This window comes from Drosophila simulans, chromosome 3L (assembly GCF_016746395.2).
Source record: "Drosophila simulans strain w501 chromosome 3L, Prin_Dsim_3.1, whole genome shotgun sequence".
NCBI classification, from domain to species: domain Eukaryota; kingdom Metazoa; phylum Arthropoda; class Insecta; order Diptera; family Drosophilidae; genus Drosophila; species Drosophila simulans.
The window spans coordinates 16,709,880-16,728,453 of record NC_052522.2 but is presented as its reverse complement, the minus strand read 5'-3'; the positions used below and the strand labels follow the sequence as shown (position 1 = coordinate 16,728,453).

General features: G+C 44.3%; 1 protein-coding gene across 2 annotated transcripts; it reads left to right on the top strand.

Annotated features, from left to right (window-relative positions):
- Positions 1-206: 206 nt before the first annotated feature.
- On the top strand, positions 207-18,392 carry LOC6738406 (folliculin-interacting protein 1). 2 transcript variants are annotated; one of them, XM_016169363.3, is made up of 8 exons: positions 10,510-10,650; positions 11,257-11,389; positions 12,902-13,175; positions 13,591-14,613; positions 14,679-14,866; positions 14,930-17,093; positions 17,162-17,431; positions 17,493-18,392. In XM_016169363.3, exons 2-8 carry the CDS (start codon positions 11,364-11,366, stop codon positions 17,697-17,699), a joined length of 4,152 nt encoding a protein of 1,383 aa, XP_016032261.1. In that variant the 5' UTR covers positions 10,510-10,650; positions 11,257-11,363; the 3' UTR covers positions 17,700-18,392. The 2 variants fall into 2 exon arrangements, with proteins under 2 accessions (XP_016032262.1, XP_016032261.1); XM_016169364.3 differs by lacking the exons at positions 10,510-10,650; positions 11,257-11,389 and adding an exon at positions 207-1,425.
- The last annotated feature ends 182 nt before the right edge of the window (positions 18,393-18,574 follow it).

The following is an 18,574-nucleotide window of genomic DNA, read 5'->3' as shown; positions in this document are numbered from 1 at the left end:
GTGCAAGGTTTGAAAAATTTTACTAAGTACAACTATGAATTGTAATCATTATCTGATACGTTTTTTTTAAAAAAGTTTTCAAAGATAACATTTCTTTCGACGAACTACAAAATTTAAAGGGAATTTAACAAAAATTTTCAAATTTCCGTTAAACGCGCGTCAAATGGTGTGGCAACACTTAAAATATACCCTAAAACTGCCTTCATACTTCTGCACCTTGGTGTGCACACACTGTCGCGCAGCTGCGGCCAACTTCGCGTTGCAAAATGCTCTTGTGTTGTTTGTGTTTGTGATTGTAAATAAAGGCCAAACAGTCAGCGCGAAGCGTTAAGACCGAAGACCAACCTTTGGGCCAGGCCAAAAAGCAGAATGTAACACCTCGTAACACAAACAGAGCCGCAAAGTGTTCAAATAAAATAAGTGACTTGACTTTGATCTGAGAATCGCGAGAAAGACGGTGAAAAAGGTGGGCAGGAAGTGGGAAGTGAATGATAAATGACAACAAAAAAGTGTGTATTGGCCAAAAGAAGCTCGCATTGGTAGCAACGACAGAAAACCATTTACACACACTCAAACAAACACAGACGGTGCTCTTTAAACGCTGCTGCCGCTCTCTCTCTCTCTTTCACTCACACACATTTAACGACTGCGACGCGTCTCTTGCAAACTTTTTAAAGCGGACGCCAGCGATATTCGGTTCTCATTTCGATGTGGAACGGTAAAGAACCTGTGTCGCTTCCGCAGCCGATTCGCGAAAATAACACAAAAATAGCCATATATTGTTTTTGCTCAATCAAATAAATTCCACTGCAAGTGCGTATGTGTGTGTTTGTGTTCAGGAAGAGATCAGATAGATCAGAAGCAGTGCAAGAAAGAAAAGTGCAAAGCGAAAGTTTTGGTTTTGATTGTGCAGCATCCGCCATCTCGCTCTGGCAGGCGCGCGTGTAACGGTAGACGTCTCTCTCGCCAACAACAACAGCAACAACCACACATTCCAAGGAAAGCGAAAAGTGCGCGCTTGCTTGTGTCTGTGTTTTATTTCCATTTCCATACAAAATCAGAAATAAATTTAATATTCGATCTTCGATTCTGAGATTTCGATTGGCCAGATGTGTTTATTAACAGTTTGCGCACATCGTGTCTTATTATGGCCCTATTGAATAAACTCTTCTTTCCGTCGGCAACACCAACAACACCCGCGAATTTAGCGGCAGCGCCCACGCTGACCGCAGCGTCCGCAGCAGCAGCAGCGCTAATTAATAGCCAAACAGCAACAGCAACTACAGGAACAGCAACGCCAGCTACTACAACAACATTGCCGGCACGTACAGCTCACGCCTCTGCCGGCGTCGCTGCCACGACCTCTGCTGGCAATAGTTCGTCGTCCGCAAAAGCTACAAAACAAACTTCGCGAAATTATCTAAGGTAAGTGTTTATCATTTTAACAACAAAACTGCCTAACACCCGGTATTAGTGTATCGATAAAATGCGCGCTCAACAAAGGGGGAAAATAGGTGCAGCTGCAAAATCACTCGGAAGCACACACACTCACACAAAGAGAGACGTGCGAAAAGGCGTTCTCATGATGCGTTTCACACTATACATACATACATATACGCCCCGCCCCCCTCCACCATCATGTTCATCATGTTCCTCTCTTGCACCACCTGCGCTTCCTCTTCCCCCACCTACCGTGCTTCGTACGCAAATTGGCAAAGCGTAAAACGAGGACGATAACCCAGCACACAAATTCGGCATGCACTAATCATCGTCACGTACGCCGCTTGCCGCCTTATTCGATAGAATCTGCAAGTCTGGCCAACATGAAAGGACGCAAATCCGCAGTGAAATGGCAGTGAAAGCAAAATCTTAGGGGATTACAAAGATGCGTTTGCAGCTGCCTCGAAAACGTAACAAAGGAGGCGCATTATCTTGGTTCCTTGTCCCTCTGTTGTTATAGCCACAGTGGGTTCTTCTTAAAGGGCACAAGCTACCTGATCGGTTTTTGCAGGAAATTCCATTTTCAGGTGCTTGCAGTTAAGAAGGATTATTCTTATTTTCTTACATTTTTAGATACATTTTAAAAACAGGTAAAAACTCAAATTTATTAAAGTAAATACATTTTTTTATTGAGTTGGTTTTATTGTTTTTAACTAAATAATTTTTATGTAAAATTGCTAGTTCATGTTTTAGTTTTCTTCTATTTCTTGCGCTTTAAATTCATATTTATGAATTTATCACAGACAAAAATATGGTTCTGGCTGCGCTTCACTGTACTAATATCGATAACGATAGCCTGCACCACAAGCAGCTCCACGAAGAAACCAACAACAAGCCCTAAACGAAGAAAACAACACCCCCAGCAGTGCATATTGGGTAGTCATGGTGGGTGCATGTGTGCGAGGAGGTGCGTTGATGTTTGGCCATTGCCGTTTCTTTCGCTCGCATGGCTCCACACCCATCAATCGAGCTGCGCGCGCAAATAACTGTGCCCCACTATGCTCTGCCTCTCCCCACGCGCTTCGTGGCTCTCCTCTACTGCCCACAAAGCGATCGGTTCGTTCTCGGCTCCATTCGTTATCGCTTCGTGTGCGCTGGCCTCTCGCTCGCACTCACGCAGACGTAGGCGTACGTTGGTAAACTTTTACGGTGTGTGCCGGGGGAAGGCGACGGCAACGTCAGGCGCAAATGTAAATAAAAGCGAATCACATGACTTGCTAATCGGCGGTCGCGGCCTGCTCTCGTGATTATTATGTCATACACATTTTGTTGTTGGCGCGGCGCATTGTTTTTGTTGCCTTTGCGCTTAATTCTCATTTCATTATTATTTATTACACTATTTACTTATGTATGCTGCTGCATTCAGTTTACAATGTTTATTTTTGACACTTTTTCCTTAACTTGTGCGTGGGCAGTGATTGTGGCTTTGGTTCCTGTTGCTGTGACTGCGAGTGTGCATGGTACTGTGATTGCGGGGATGCTTTGTTAACGGTTAACTGGGGGACACACCTACGCCCGATTTTCTAGGAACGCAATATCATTGACACCTTTTACTGTTTCGTATACAATTTTTGCGAAATCAAAACGGATAAGATTACAGTTCTCCGAAAACGTATTTATTTGTTTAGTTTTATGAAGCTTCTAATGTGCATATAGTTGGCCAGAGAACTATCGGGCTTGGAGGTTTTGTTTTATTTTTAACGATACTTTTTTGCTTAGTTTGGCAAACACAAAACCATTGAATTTTGGAATATAAGATCCTCTAAAACGCAATTCTTTTTGTATTTTTTTTATGTATTTAATAAAAGTTCTAATCACGTCAGTTTGATAACGATCAAAAAACATATTTCGACAACTCACGATGATACCAAACTGTCGATATGCAAAAATAAAAAGAAAACCTAATGGATAACAAATTTCGGAGACCATTGCTGACAGGGCCCATAAAATGTTTCAATCGTTTTCCCATTTATTTTTGGGGCCATTAATCTGAGGGCCCCCGTTGCCCGGCTAACTCGATTAGCGCCTCGTCCACGCTGTCAATCGGCCGCCTTATCGGTCAGACGGCAAGCTGGCATTTAAAATATATATAGAGCGTAATGGTGAAATTGTCAGATTCGAGTGTGTATTGACCAATATTCGGGCCGTATATACATTTATGGCCGCGCTTGTCGCCAACATTTGCCAACGCCATCACGTGATAGAAACTTTTCACTCTGCTAATTAAGCGTCGCCAGCTTTTGGGGTTTTTGCACTTTGCCCACGGGCGCACACACACGCTCTCACACTTGGAGAACAATTCTAATAATAATAATAAAAACAAAAAAAAAGTGAAAACCTGTAAGGTGTAGACGACAGCCGGCCCGACTAACTCCCCCTCGAATTAGCCCCCGAAACACCCCCCCTTTCCGACGCTATCTTTGTACTAGGTCAGGTTTTTTTCGGTTTCGCTGTAAACTAAACAAACGTTTACACTAATAGCAGTTAAAAACTCCACTCGGGCCAAATAAATGTATTTGTTTATTTGCTTAATTTAGTTGGGTGACGGCAATAAATTACGGCAGCACGCTTGGGTAAATTTCCACGACAGAATCTGAACCTCCACTTATCGTTCATATTTCCACCGGGCCCAAAAGAAATGATTTAAAAATACTTTCGGTCTCCTCTGATAGGCGTAGAGCTAAGAATAAAAAAGCTGGCGAAAATAAAACAAGAGAAAATAATAAAAAAAAAAAAAACGAAGAAAATAACAAAAACCCCATGACACTTGTGTATAATTAAGAAATGGTGAAATGCTGGAAATCAAGGCCCCTGGACATCTGGGGTGAATCAATCGTGCGCGGAAAAGGGGTGAATCATTTCCTTTGGACGCCGTCGTCGTCGTGACCATGTTTAGACATTTGCTAGCCAGTTGGTCACATGACAGTTTTTTTTTTTTTTTTGTACATACATATGCATGATACTAAAGCGAATAAATCCAAAACCAGACGCCTGGCATCATGTGCCTTTGAAGGCGCGCGCATTCCTTAACCCAATTCGCAAGTCATTCGCCCGATATCCATCGCATATGGCGTCCAAAAATACATATATCCGTTATTAGCGAGCTGGTATTAATTCCCGATAAGTCCGGGGATTTCTGGCTATATACAAACTGTGATTTCGTACCCGCACAATCGCCTTGCGATCTACGAGGTGCGATTCGCAAACTGTCGATCGATCGCTGGACTTTCACATGAGTACGAACACCATAACCATACCCATACCATATCATACCATACCCACCGCATCACATCGCATCCAGCTACGCAAATCAAGCGAATTAGCACCTTTTGTGGAAAACTTTGGCCCAACAAAGTCTCATTATGATCCGTGGGCCGTGGTCTTCAGGCACGTGTGGCACACAATAAAATCGCGTTCGATTGCCGATCAAACAAAGCCACACATATCAATCTTCCACAATATGCTGAAAAAAAAGAAAGAAAAATCACCGCTCTGAATGAACCATTATGGATGATTTCACTTAGAGCCTTAGGCAAATGAGTCGTAAATTGGGTAGCGAACGAGAATTCATTAATAGTTTTTGATAACTGCCCGCCAATTGAATGGCCAAACAACAGTCGCCGTCCGGCCAGACATCAATCAAAGTGCTTGGTCTGGATCGCGCAGCAGGTGTGAACTTATTACATGGTCCGTAGCGTTACGATGCGACCAGCCGTAATAGAGTAGTAGTATAGTAATAATGGGCCAGGTGCCGGGGTGTCTGGCTCTAGTTTTCCGTCGCTGTGGGCCACATGTCAGGAGAGGTGTTATGCCCATCATATGGGATCCCTTGCCCACACCCCCCGCCCCCTACTATTAACCTCATCATCAGTGCAATTAAATATGTACGCGTTTGCCGGCGGAGCAGTCGGCACACAAACTTTAGTTATGTGCAAACAGAAATCAGCACATTTAAATGGCAGCACTTCGTCGAGGGGAAAGGGGCGAGGCGGTGGTGGTGATGGTGATGTGGTGCTTCATGTGCGAAGTCGCGTGGTCTGCCAAGTCATATGAGTAGTGAATCGTCGACGACGTCGCGTATCCAGTTTTTGTTGTTGCCTCGCGACCCGTTCCGATAGCAGGTGCACTTGAAGAAACAAAGTTAGCTATTTACCAAAAATTAACAAAGAAATCTTACCGATTTTGCACTTCAGTGAGAGATGTATTAATTAATTTATATTTTTGCAAAACCTGAAGCTTAACACCCGTTTAAGCAATTACATTGTCCTAATCCAGTTTATTCTGAATATATCCTAATTTTATTTAGCACAACATTTAATATTTATTAATTAAATGTTAATTTAATTATCAACCAAAGAGTATGTGTTCAATAATTAACAAAGTTGCCAACATATTTTATTAATATAACATATTTATTAATGAAAAGTTAATTAAATTATCAACAAAAAGTAAATATTCAACAAAAGTAAACAAATACAAGAGATATCTCCAAACCCAACCATAATTTGCTACCAAGGCTGTTTTCTCTTTCTTTTCATTTTACAATTCTCAAGTGCTTTTTTTGGTAAAGCTAAACTTCTTATTGCTTGATATCTTAATCGGATTAGCATTGAACTTTAACAATTTGAACTTGAATTGAAGGAAAAAAAGAAAAAAAAACTTAATTATTGAGCTGTCTATGATATTTATTGTTAGAAAAAGAGGATTATAAAGACATAACTCTGAAGTCTGACAAAGGCAGGGTGATGTTTGATATCAAATGGCATTTGCACTTGAATTTCTGTCTGCCAGTGTAGACATTAGCGCTTCTCTGTCTGTGGAATGGCCCTGTTTTCACCCATTATCAGTTGACAAAACGCTTTTGTTTTCCACTGCCTGCCGCCGCCGCCTCGTATCAATGAGCTGGGCAAACAAAATAAGAGCCCGAAGTGCCTAAGCCCAGAGCTCCATTAACGGAAGCTCAACGAGACACCTTATAGGTGAACCATTGCAGGGGGCACAATTTCCGAATAATTTCCAATGGCCCAATGCATACGGCTCTACTTTAACTACTGTTTGCCATTGCCTTTGGCCAAATCCGAACGCTCATCGAATCACGGGGGTATTATGACTATGGCCAAAAACACCTGAGATTACACTCGGCCGGTTGGGGCTGTTACTTCACGGAATTATGGAAATATGTACATATAACTATGCACACAGAAGTGTGAATAATGAGGATGGCAGTATATCTGTTTATTACCTTTTCGCCGAACCGTAACTGTTTGGGTCGTTAAAGTTCAGATAGAAAGCTTAAAAAAAAAATGAATACTATTAGTGATTTAGGAGTAATCAACTTAGGTTTTTTAACTCCACAGATCATTTTTAGTTTTCACCTGAGATTTATGTGCGGTCTTAAGTTTAGGACACCACAGACAAATTATGATTTATAAGCGCGGCAATAAAACACAATTTATTATTGTATTAGACCAATATAGCAAATAGCTATTGCCTTTCTATGCTTAATTTATACCATTTTATTAACTTTATATACCCAAGGCAATTGTAATTGCTCTTTTAAGAATATAAAGGACTGCGTTATAAATAAGTAATCGGCGAATGGAATTTTTCACCCCGCTGACCACATGATTCTGTGTTGTAAAAATGTTTATATGGCAGCTTACAGGGCACTTGGTGTGTTTCTGCCTTATCTGCAAGGTCTGGCCATTGTTTTCCCTTCGCTCGTGATTGTTTATGTAAATGTTTTCCATTAATCCCTGATCCCAGATTGCTGAATGAAACAATTTCAATTGATTCCTGCCGCTGCTGCTGATTCTGCTGCTATGGCGTTAAATTCGAAAGATGACGGAAGTATTATTTTCAGGTTTGATATTCCGTATTCCGTATTTAGTATTCCGTCATCTTTCTGCGACTCTGACTCTTGCCTTGTTGACATTTGGGCCATGAGCTCACCTGGGCAAGAGTTGGCTTACTCCTGAGTCAGGTTGTGTTTGCCAGGTGGAAACAAGTGCACAATGCTGGCAACTTGTGTGTGCGGGAACTTTCATTGATTGATTGCGCCCGCCAGTGCTCACCTGTCCTTACCTCCACCTCCACCTCCTCCTCCGCCTCTGGGTGCCCCACCTGACTTTTCCGCGTCTGTTTGCATTGGTCTCAAGTGACAATGAAAATCACTCGATATTTTTGTCGTCATTTGCTCATTAGTATTGTGAGCGGCTGCGACGGCGACGACGACGACTCTTGTTTGTGTTTATTTTTTGTAGTTTATTTCGTTTTTTTTTTTGTTTCCCTGACTTTTGCTGGCTGGCTGATAAATTTCTGGTGTTCCAAAGCGTGTGAGTGGCTTTTGGGGATATTGCCAATTGCTTTGAACTTGACATTCGATTTTTTTTTTTTTGCGAACCAAAAGGACGGGGTGAAGGTCGTTCGACTGTGCGGACGTGTGTCTACTGGATTTATTTGTGTGTGCATAACTGCTTATAATGGGCCCAGTGATAATGATAGTCAATTTGCTGGGCGCAGCTGCCGTTATACCGTTTATATATATATACGGTATATACATTATATATACCCATTGTCGTAGCCAAACGCCAACGTCTCCATCGCCATCGCCATCATCGTTGCTGGACGGACGGTCGGTCGGTTGGTTGGGTCATGTGACTTGTTGTATGGATGGAGCAACTGGTTGTTGTTTCGCTTTTGCCGCCGCCTAGCCGTCCCTCCCCGCACCCACCGCCAGTCCGCGTGGCTTTGTTGGCTGTGCTGCTGTCGTCGCTTTGGAAATCTGTGTTTATTTGCCACGCTCTCTTTCACTCACTCACACGAGAAGACTAACACTGGGGGAAAAGGGGTGCTTTTCTGGTTGCAAGAAGTTCATCCTTGAAGAACAAACCTTGGGTAAACCTGTTGTAAGAAAGGTGGAAAGTTAGGTGTTCGTATGCTGTGACATAGATCTTCATACAAACTATCATCAGAAAGAGTTTATAAGTGGTATTTTAAAGAAGTTACAACTCTAGAATCTTCACCATCGAAATATTAACCTTCTTAGCAAAGGGTTTCCATCTTTACTTGAACTTTCCTAGACTACTTTCATGTTTGCTAGTAATGACATTTATATTTCTCAAGCCTTAAAATGTTTTGTTTCCATTATTTAGTTTAGATTTCTCTCAGTGCATAATCCGCAGACAGGGCAAATCAGACGGCCAGACACGCTCTGTAAAGTCATTAACAGATGCTGATTTGATTACAATTGTGCGCCTTTACTCTCTGTTTATCACTCTGGTGTCGTATTGTGTACACGCTAGTGTGCGGAACTGTGGCCGCCGTGCCAGAAGCCAAATGTCTGGGACATATCAATTGCCGGCGATTTCCCATATCAATCAGTGTGGCGCAGTGGAGGAGTATCCGAGGGCTAATCAAAACATAATCCAGGCAAAGCCCGATAACGCCCGTCGCCACTCGAGTGGGCACTCCGCCTTACATCCCCCATAAGTACACCTGGCCATATCAATCACAATATTCCTATATAGTGTATGTATAGGGTATAGTGTATGTGCAGAACCCCCCAAAGAGAGAGAGAGAGGGCCATATGGTCGGATGGGGGGAATCGTCGTTTGTTCTTGTCTTCCTTCATTATGCATGCCCGCCCGTATTTATGTATGTATTTATTTGCTTAATATTGTTTGGCTGTGGCTCGCTTTTGTTTTGCTTGCGTAGCTGAAAAAGCATGTGATCCCAGCGAGTGCCCCGCCCCCGCTAACCCCCAGCACTGCCCTGCCCACAGCCCACAGGCGAAAAAAAAAAATAATAATGAAAATAAAAGCTATGGCAAAAATATCTGAATAAACAACGCCGCTGCCTCTTCGAGCGATAAGTCAACTTAGCGGCCTTTCGATAATTGTTTTCGCGCTGATCTCCACCGTACTCCACACGTCTTGGCCAGGTCAGCAGCAGCCCTGTGCCTTTTGGCATCTGGCTTTCTGGCCTCCAATGCTCACGTATTCGTTCGTAGTGCCCCAAAGATCAGGGCTGCTGACAAAGTCCATTTGGGTGGGGAAACACGAGCACCCAGCAAAAAAAAAAAAATTGTAAAACAATGGGGTGTTCTACACTGCCTTCTCAATATAATAAATGTGCCTGGAATTTTTTTTAAATATTTGACTAATCTTCATTTATTTTATATATTATTTATATATTTTTGCATTACTAAAGGGAAAATCCGAATAAGTAACAAAAGTCTTTAAAGATTAAACTTTAATCTCGGAATTTCTCATTTCTAACACATTCCTATTTTCCGGGCTTTGATTAAAATCCAAAGCAAGCCATTAAGAGCCTCAAAATAACTTGAATAATTACATTCCCCAGGGCATTTAACCTTCGGCAGAAAACCGTTGAGGAATGTCTTTAATGTTGTTATTAAATTTTGGCCATATGTCTTTCAACTAATCCATCAAACGATCATTCATCGCTGTCTCTCGACTTGTGGCCAAATGTTTTTCCTTTCTCTTTCTCATATGTGTGTGTATTTAGGGTTATTATTATTATTATTTTTTGAAATTTTTAAACAACATATTAACACATCAGTCTCTATGACAACCAACAAATGGTGGCCACATGATGCTCGTCCGACTTTTGGATCCCACTCGGTGGGTTTTGGATTCGGACTCGGACTCGGTTCGGTTATGTTCGTTTTGGCTTGGGTGCGCAGCTGGACGAACGAATGGATGGGTCCGCGAAATCATGTGAGCAGCGCTCCAATTTGGATGCCCCATGTCGCGGCCCCGAAGTCGCCTCGTTGAGGATCGTTGCTTGTATTATCTGCATGAGTATTTCAGCGTACTGCCCTCGTCTGTATGTATGTCCATATGTCCGTGGTGTGCCTCCATATGTACATATATAAATGTATATATATATATCGATTGGCCAGGCAGGCAGGCCTTATTATAATGCATATGCGAGTGAGCTCGCCGCTCGTCTTGCTCTGACGATTGGGCACGGGACCTGGGCTTTTCAGTCCCCGTTCCCAGTTCGGTTCCCCAGTTCTCGAGCTCCCAGTGCGATCGCGAGCGCCTTGAACTTCATTTGCTGACTAGCATCGCGGCCATAAAGATATCGACGCGTCGTCAGTCCGCGCTAATCGGGGGTCCAACGGTAAATGTTACAGTTTAACTTCTCCAACTCGAAAATAAACTACAAGTTTCACACCAACTTTGGAAGCTAGAGAATGCAAAAGATGTAAATAAATATGAAAAATATAGTTGCTTTTTCAAACACAATTTCTATTTCAATTTCAAAAATAGAATAACAAAATAAGGAGTTACATTTTACACATTTTTTTTGGCTCATTGAAATTTTATTCAAAAATGAGTACACTGAATTAAATCGTGACTTGTTGGTAAATACCAAAATTGTTTACATTTTCAATTGAAATTATCAATTTGGTTTTGATGTGAAGAGCTACAGATATAAATATTTGCTCAATACTTATTGTTGAAATTTTAAAGTAAATTGAGCAGATAAAAAGGCTAATTCGTGTAAAATTTATTATTGTTAACGATCGATCATGAAGTATAAATACATTGCTAACCCGTTAAGAGGTACTAATGCTTAATGAATTTATAGATATTTTATCACACTCTATGGACTTAGGTTTCCAAATTGTGGGGCTTAAAGAGGAGTAGGTTTCCAAATTGTGGGGCTTACGGAGGAGTGACCAGCAAATTAAATGAGACATTTTTTTCCGTTATGAAATTATAGATATAGAGGCAAGGTCGAGTTGGACAAGTACTACCTGTAACTACGAAACTTTCCGGCCAGTCAGTTGGCGCTATCGCGAAGCTGCAGTTGGAATTACCCTTTGTCGCATGCATACGCCGCCCTTTAAATCCAAGTAAGCATGGTCAATAAATTCGCCCCGATCCGGGATGGCCGGACATTGGACAGTCCGAGGACAACAAAGGGGCCGCCGGTGCAGTCCGTCCGGCTGGCTGGCTGGCTGGCCGGCCAGACCACAATATATCCACACTATATCAGGGGCCCTCGTGACCGACCTAAAACCAAACCAAAAAAACAAAAAACACCTTCGTAATCGGCGTGCGTGCGGGCTCCCCCCTTCTTATCGCTGGGCAGTAAAACATTTATTAAGCTCTAAAACTAGTTCGCCCACTACCCCCCACCCCCCACCATTTAGCCCAGCCCCACCCCCTGAGACGGCAAACGACTATCATCAGTTGGGCTAATTGTTAATTATAGCGCTAATTTCAGAGAAGGCGCCTTTCGCAAACTTAGCGCTACTTAGACAAGCCATTTATACAGCCACTAAATTAATTAGCTCAAATCTGTTGTACGAGCTTTAAATCGAGTACGATGGCTGCCGATTTGTCTGGCCTGTGGAGTGGAATGGATTTCGAATGGGTTTCGTCGGTTATTCGATGGATTGGAGTATAATTAGCGTTGACAGGAGCTGTCAACAAATTATGCATTACTATTCATTTATTTTTTTGTTTTTTGCATTTCACACAGTTCATCTCAGAGTTTCAATTAGTTTTGTAGGTTACTTTAGAACTACCTAAAATATTGTTCAATTTTTTTGTATAATCGTTCTGCGATGGGATAAGGTGTATTCGAATATATTCACTAAATCGTCGAGCAAACTTTGTTTGAATTCATTTAAGTTTTAAATAGATTTCGTTCTTTGAGACCTTAGACTTGTATTTGTTCTGTTCCGCCGAGTTATACTCGTATACCTCATTTGCCAGCGCTACTTGGATCAGCCAATTATAGAACGGGCAAAAATAAATTGGTTTAATTTAACATTCAAGTTTGCCGTCATGTGACTACCGACGACACCTTCACTTCACTCCCCCTCCCGCCCCATTTCAGGGGGTTCAAAGTTCAGCATTAGTACGTTTCACTCGGCCTTATCAATCGACATTGCGGTTTGGGGCTGTAAAAGATTTGAAGACGGCACTGACAGCACCGCTCGTATGGGGGCATGAGTAATCGTCACGTGCCAAACGAAGGATCGCTATATATAGAGCATAGCATTTGCCATTTTATCGACGACACTGAACGGCAAAAAATACGAGAGCTGCTCGAGATGTGCGCATTATAATGAACCTCCGCTGGGCGGCGAAGCTGCGGCTGGCATTTTGATGACCTTCGAGCGGAACTCTAGACTCCCGATTTTGAATGGTGTCGAATGGTGACAAATATATTTAAAAAAAAGCAGTGGAACTAATCTGTACAAAGGGGAATTTTGAACAGTGCAACTAGCGGGTAGTGTTAGTCCATTCGCGGTAAAACAAACTGTATTAATTCTAACCATGTTGTAACTACAATCTTCTTTAGTACGAGTATGTGCCTAAATTAAATGACTTTACCTTCGATCCTTCTTTTGCAGTCGATTCCCCTTCGAGGGCAGCCAGGTGCGAGTTCTGCTCTACAAAGAGGATGACACTCGACGATTGCTCTTCGACTCGAATGCCCTCCAGAAGGTGACGCACAAGGACCCATCGGCCACATCCGCATCCATATCATCGTCCAGCACGAGTGGCGGTGGAAAGTTCCTTAAGAATGAAAAGTACACATCGCTGCAGAATGGCAAGATACCGTCGAAGTCACATTCCAGCAATGGCAGCAATTTCATCGAGGTGTGCGCGGAGTATGGCTATAAGGTGAGTCATCTATTAAGTATTCTATTCGAACTTATGACTGTTCGGGTGTAAAAACATAAAACGCATTGCTCGTAAAGGTGAAATATCACGAGCGATTTAATTTCTTTATAAAGTGTGTAGATTATGACTCGCTTAGTTTGAATGATGAAATTTAAATTAGTTGAAAATCTTCTTGTTTATTTTTTGATATTTATAGAGCAGAAGAAATGCGTTTCCGACGCTATAAGTTATATGTGTTCTTAATCAGGATCACTAGCCAAGCCCATCTGGCCATGTCCGTCCGTCTGTTCGTAAGAATCTCGGGAACCATAAAAGCATACAGATTCTATAACCGTAGATGCAGAATCCCATTAGCAGAGTAGCAGCTTACTTAAATTCGTTTTAAATTGACGACCAATTTGATATTTTTAAACAGCACAATCGACCCTCGGGAGCCGACATCACGCCGGTGGGCGAAATGGTGTTTGGCTCGCTGCCGATGTCCTTTTGCGGAACGGCTCTGAAGGTGCACTGGCTGCCGGAACCGTCCAGGATCCTGTGCTCCCAGGTCTACCTGACGCCCACCAGCAATGGTGGATCCGGCCACTCGCCCTACTCCACGCTCTCCACGAACAGCCTGGCGACGCCGCGCACATCGATATGCAGCGAGCATGGATCCATGGATGGTCTCTCGATGAACTCCTTCTCAATGCCGTTCAGCGTGAGTGTGGGCCGGCAGATGAGCCTGACGCCACCGCTGGACGTTCCGGCGACGCCAGCTGATCAACAGTCACTGTCCATTCATTCGATGGACTCCAGCGGGCCTCGATACTCATCAACATATAGCACTGCCACGGATTCGGGCTATTCGGCCAGTGCGAGTGGCAGTGGAGCTGGCGGGGATCAGTGGTCATATCAGTACTCATCCACGCGCAGCAGTTTGGGCAGCGTCCTCTCGGATCAGTCGGATGCAATGCGGAAGCTGAGCATGGACTCGGCGTGCTATACGGGGTCTCCATACCTGGACGGATTTGCCAGCGATGGCTGCCTACAGCGAAGAATCTCGCGTAATTTGCGCACCTCCTTCGAGAACGAGCATTCCAAGAACGATTTTATCGGCTTCCTTAGCGACAATTACGCATTGAATGGCCCGGTGGTAGCACCAGCAGGAGGCGGAGCTGGCGGGGGCAGCGAGGGTGGTGGTATGGGTCCACCTCAATATCGACGAGCGAGCTATTGTGCGAATGAGACGCGAAGTAATCCGGAAATGGGCAGGAGGCAGGCCAATCTGCGCCGGCGAGCGAAACTGGGACTAGCCGTCTGTATCTCGATGAGTGAGTCATTTGAAGAGGAGATGGAGCTGTTTTGCAGTGAGCATATTGCCTTGCTGGAATCTATGCTTAGTCGATTGAGAGCCAGTACAGAACTGGCTTACATCAACCACAAGAACTTTCTGCAGGTAAGGAACACACATACAGTCCCTGTTGAATTTCAAATAATCAGGATTTTGTGTGTGGACCTCAGATCATGTTCCAGGCCTGGCAGGATACGCAACAGTGGTTCAGCGATCTCTTCACTGCCCCGCGCATCAAGACACCCGTCTGGCTGAGCATCACCACCAGCGGCAGCAAGTACTCCAAGACTGTGGCCGAGAGATTCATAAAGGAGCTGTGCGACCTTCTCTCCTTCGCCGATACTAAGGACTCTAATTTGTAAGTTTGACTATCAAGCAAAGTTTAGATTTATATCTAATTAATTTTTTCGTTTATTTGCAGTTTTATTAGCACCATGCTGACGGGAATTCTTACTCATCACCTCGGATGGGTAGCCACCGTGTCTGCCTTCAACAGCTCCGGTTCTCGGCGATCGGAGTCGTCTGCCTCAGCGGCGGCCATTGAGCAGAGGGCAAAGCTACTCCAAGTTGCCCAGAAGCATCCATACAATGCGCTGTGGGCCCAGCTTGGCGACCTTTATGGAGCCATCGGCATGCCGCCGAAGCTAGCTCGCACCATTGTGTGTGGAGCAGAGAAGCTCTGGGTAGAGAAGCTCCTAAACGTGCTCACATACTTTATTCGGTGCAGCGAAGTACGGCGAGCGGCCAAGCGGGAGGACTTTAACAAGCAGCTAATTAACGACCTTGCCGCCCAGAGCCAGACGAAAAATCAAACGGGTACGCAGGAGAGGCACAAGAGTCCACCGACGCAGAAGCGCGGACTGAGCAGGGCGGCAACCTGCAAACAGAATCTGAATGCCATTGCTGATGATGCGGACGATGAGAATGGCGACCTGAACGTGTACGATAGAGACAACGAGGATGGGGACCCAGATGGATTGGACTCTGGGTCCCTAGACGCCAGCGATGGCATGCAGACTCTGAAAAAGAATGAGATTCCAACTGTGTTGGCCTTCCGAGACTCTCACTTTGTGCAGCAGGAGCTGCGTATCGGAAACTATTTAATGGACACAGGTATTGACAAGAAGATGCTGCTGGCGCGGCAGGCACAGCAGTACTTTCGTACTGGCAAAGACGGCCGGATCCGTTTGACAGTAACCACGCCGGATAACGTGGAGCTGTGCATGGAGGAGGAGCAGTCAAGCGGCACTGGCTCCGTAAGTACAGGTTCCGTGGACGACGGTGCCATCGAGGCCATCGACTATGAAGACAACGTGGAGGCACCTCCGAAAAAGAATTTCTTTTGGAACATGGTGCCGGTAGCAGGTGTAAAGGAGGGTCTGAGTCTCAGTGATTTGGCCAAGCTGCAGCAGGGCATTCGGATCATCAACCGCAAACTGGAGCGACGCAGCAGCAGCTACTCCGTTGAAGGAAATCCCGACCAACAGCAGAGCAAGACTGGAGAAACAGGCGTTGGTGACTTTGAGCCCCTGAGTCATGAGAGACGAGCCTCGCATTTGTCACTCTCTGATTTGATAACGCAGAACAGCATGGGCAAAAGCGATCGCATGACTTGGGGCATTGAGCCCATTAAAGAAAACGTTAGCCTGGAGGAGCAGATTCACTTTGATCACTGCCACAAGCTAATCGAACGAGAGCACGGCATCTGTCGACAAACATCCGCAGATAATGGCAATGGAGTGGTTTTCGTCCTGGGCGACAATGAACCGCTGATCAACCTGAAAAAGAGCAGTGAGGACCTGAGCGGAGATCAAGATTCTAAGCCTACTCTGATGCTGTGTGCACAACATCAGCGCACCCACGACAGAAGCAAACACTCGGGTATGAAGTTCAACTTTGAACAGTATCCGCAAATAGCCACCAACTATATGAAGAACAAGAATCTATTGATGTCCAACTATGATCTGCTAATGGACAAGGTCACCAAACTGGAGGCCAGCGAGGCAGCTGCCCTTAAGGGTAGCGATAGCACGGCAACACTAGCTGCTAGCAGTAGCTCCACTGCCGCTCTGCTTCCACCGACAACTCCAGTGGCTGCGAATAGCGATCGTTGCGTAGTTTGCAGCAGTGGCGTTGGCATAAATACCTCGGCCACCTGGAACCAAACACCTTCCAATGCCACCGAACTGGAATTCGAGACCGATGAAATGCATTGCTACAATCAAAGTGGGAACGGTAATGGCTCTAAGGCTCTACAATCCGTAAACTCGGCGGCCTCCATAGACACGCTAAAGTCCTCTGTTGCGGTCGAGCCACCAACTCCAACGATCCCAACCCAAATGCAGACCACGTACATGCGCAAGCAGCAGCCCAAGCGGGTGCCGTCAGGACGCAGTTCCGTCTCCTCGGTGGCTGCCAAGTGTGCAGCGGTCAATGTGTCCCAGCAGCTCTTGAAACTGCCTGTTCCGGGCGTCAAGGAATTGCCGCAGGACGACGAATCTCCGGGCGACCAGCTGCGTGCCGGCTTTATTCCCTCGCTGCTGTTAAGCGTCAGCGATCATTACGTCTCCGATATGGTATTGCAGGTGGGGAATTGCTTTGCAATCTTTGCGATTGAGCCAATACTGATTATATTTTGTTTCCTATGTTTTAGGGTACTTGTGCTCCGCCCAACAAGTGGGAGATGCATCTGCGGGAGGATCTAGCTCTGGCTGCGCGCTCAGCCTCGCTAATCTCGCAGCCGGCGGAGAACATTGCAATTGTGGCGGACATGGACAAGTGGGATGTACGCCTAATTTCATCTCAAACGCAGCAGTTTCCGTATGCCGGTGGTCAGAGTTCTCCTGTGGGCATGTCTCAGCTCGTGTCCAGCATGCTGGAAACCGTACAGGCCATGAATGCAGGCGGCATACCAGCCTATGAGGTAGGCACCGCAAATGTTATCATACATTTTACATTGCTAATTTCTTAATATTTGGTTTCAGTGCTTGTCGTTCCTGGAGTCCAAGTTACAGGAAATTTACCTACAATCGGAAACATTGGCAGCATTCCTGCTGGAGACTGATCCATGCCGACTGAGCGACATTACAAATCCACTCCAGCTGTCCGAAAACGATGTACCATTGCTGCTGTCAATAGCATATATTCACACGCCCAAGATCAGCCGCAAGTGCGGCATCAGCTTCAGGTGACAGGTTGTTGCCGTCTGCTGAGCTAGGACATTGCCAAACATTTGATCACTCAACGTTTCAACGAGCACTTCTCATGCATCATCCAAAGCGAAACAAGCAAATACTCCAGCGAATTTTAATTTCACTGATTTTGTGATATATTTATATATGTGTAGGAAACTAGCGCCTAAATGCAGGATACGTTTTTGAGCCGTAGCTTAGCCGTAGCCCTCGAACGAAACCAATCCCAACTGAACTGCAACGATTGGTTTCTGACTATTGTAATCGCCCAGTGTAAATGGGTCCTTCATCGAAATTTACCACATCCACTCATCGCGGTCACATGAAGAAGTATTGTAAATCATCTGGGTTAGAATTAGCCGGGCCAGATTGTGTTGGCGATAGGGTGACGATGATTATGACGACTCCGGCTTAGCAGCACTCGAAACGGGCTGCTATCGGATCGATCGATCGCCAGAACATATCTTGCTCCGCCCCACACTTTTGTAGTGCTTGATTTAGATTTAATAATTTATGACAGCAATAATATAATCGTAACATTAATTGAATAAGTTTAGAATTACGCTAGGGATGCAGCTACTAAAATTACATACGCATGTATAATGCATACTAGAAAACAACTAAAGCAACAAACAAATCAAATCAAAATATGTATATATATTTTTGAAGGAGAATATACAATTTTAAAATGAAGTAAGCAACTGTGTGTTTTATTTATCTGCTAGCTACTAAATTATGAATCAAGTTATATTTAGTAGTTTCTAGCTAGAAATCATTATCCCAAAATCTTGAATTTTATACGGATGATAGGTACGTGGCTAGTGATCCTGATGAAGAATATTTATTAGATACACTTACCTGTTATAAACATTTTA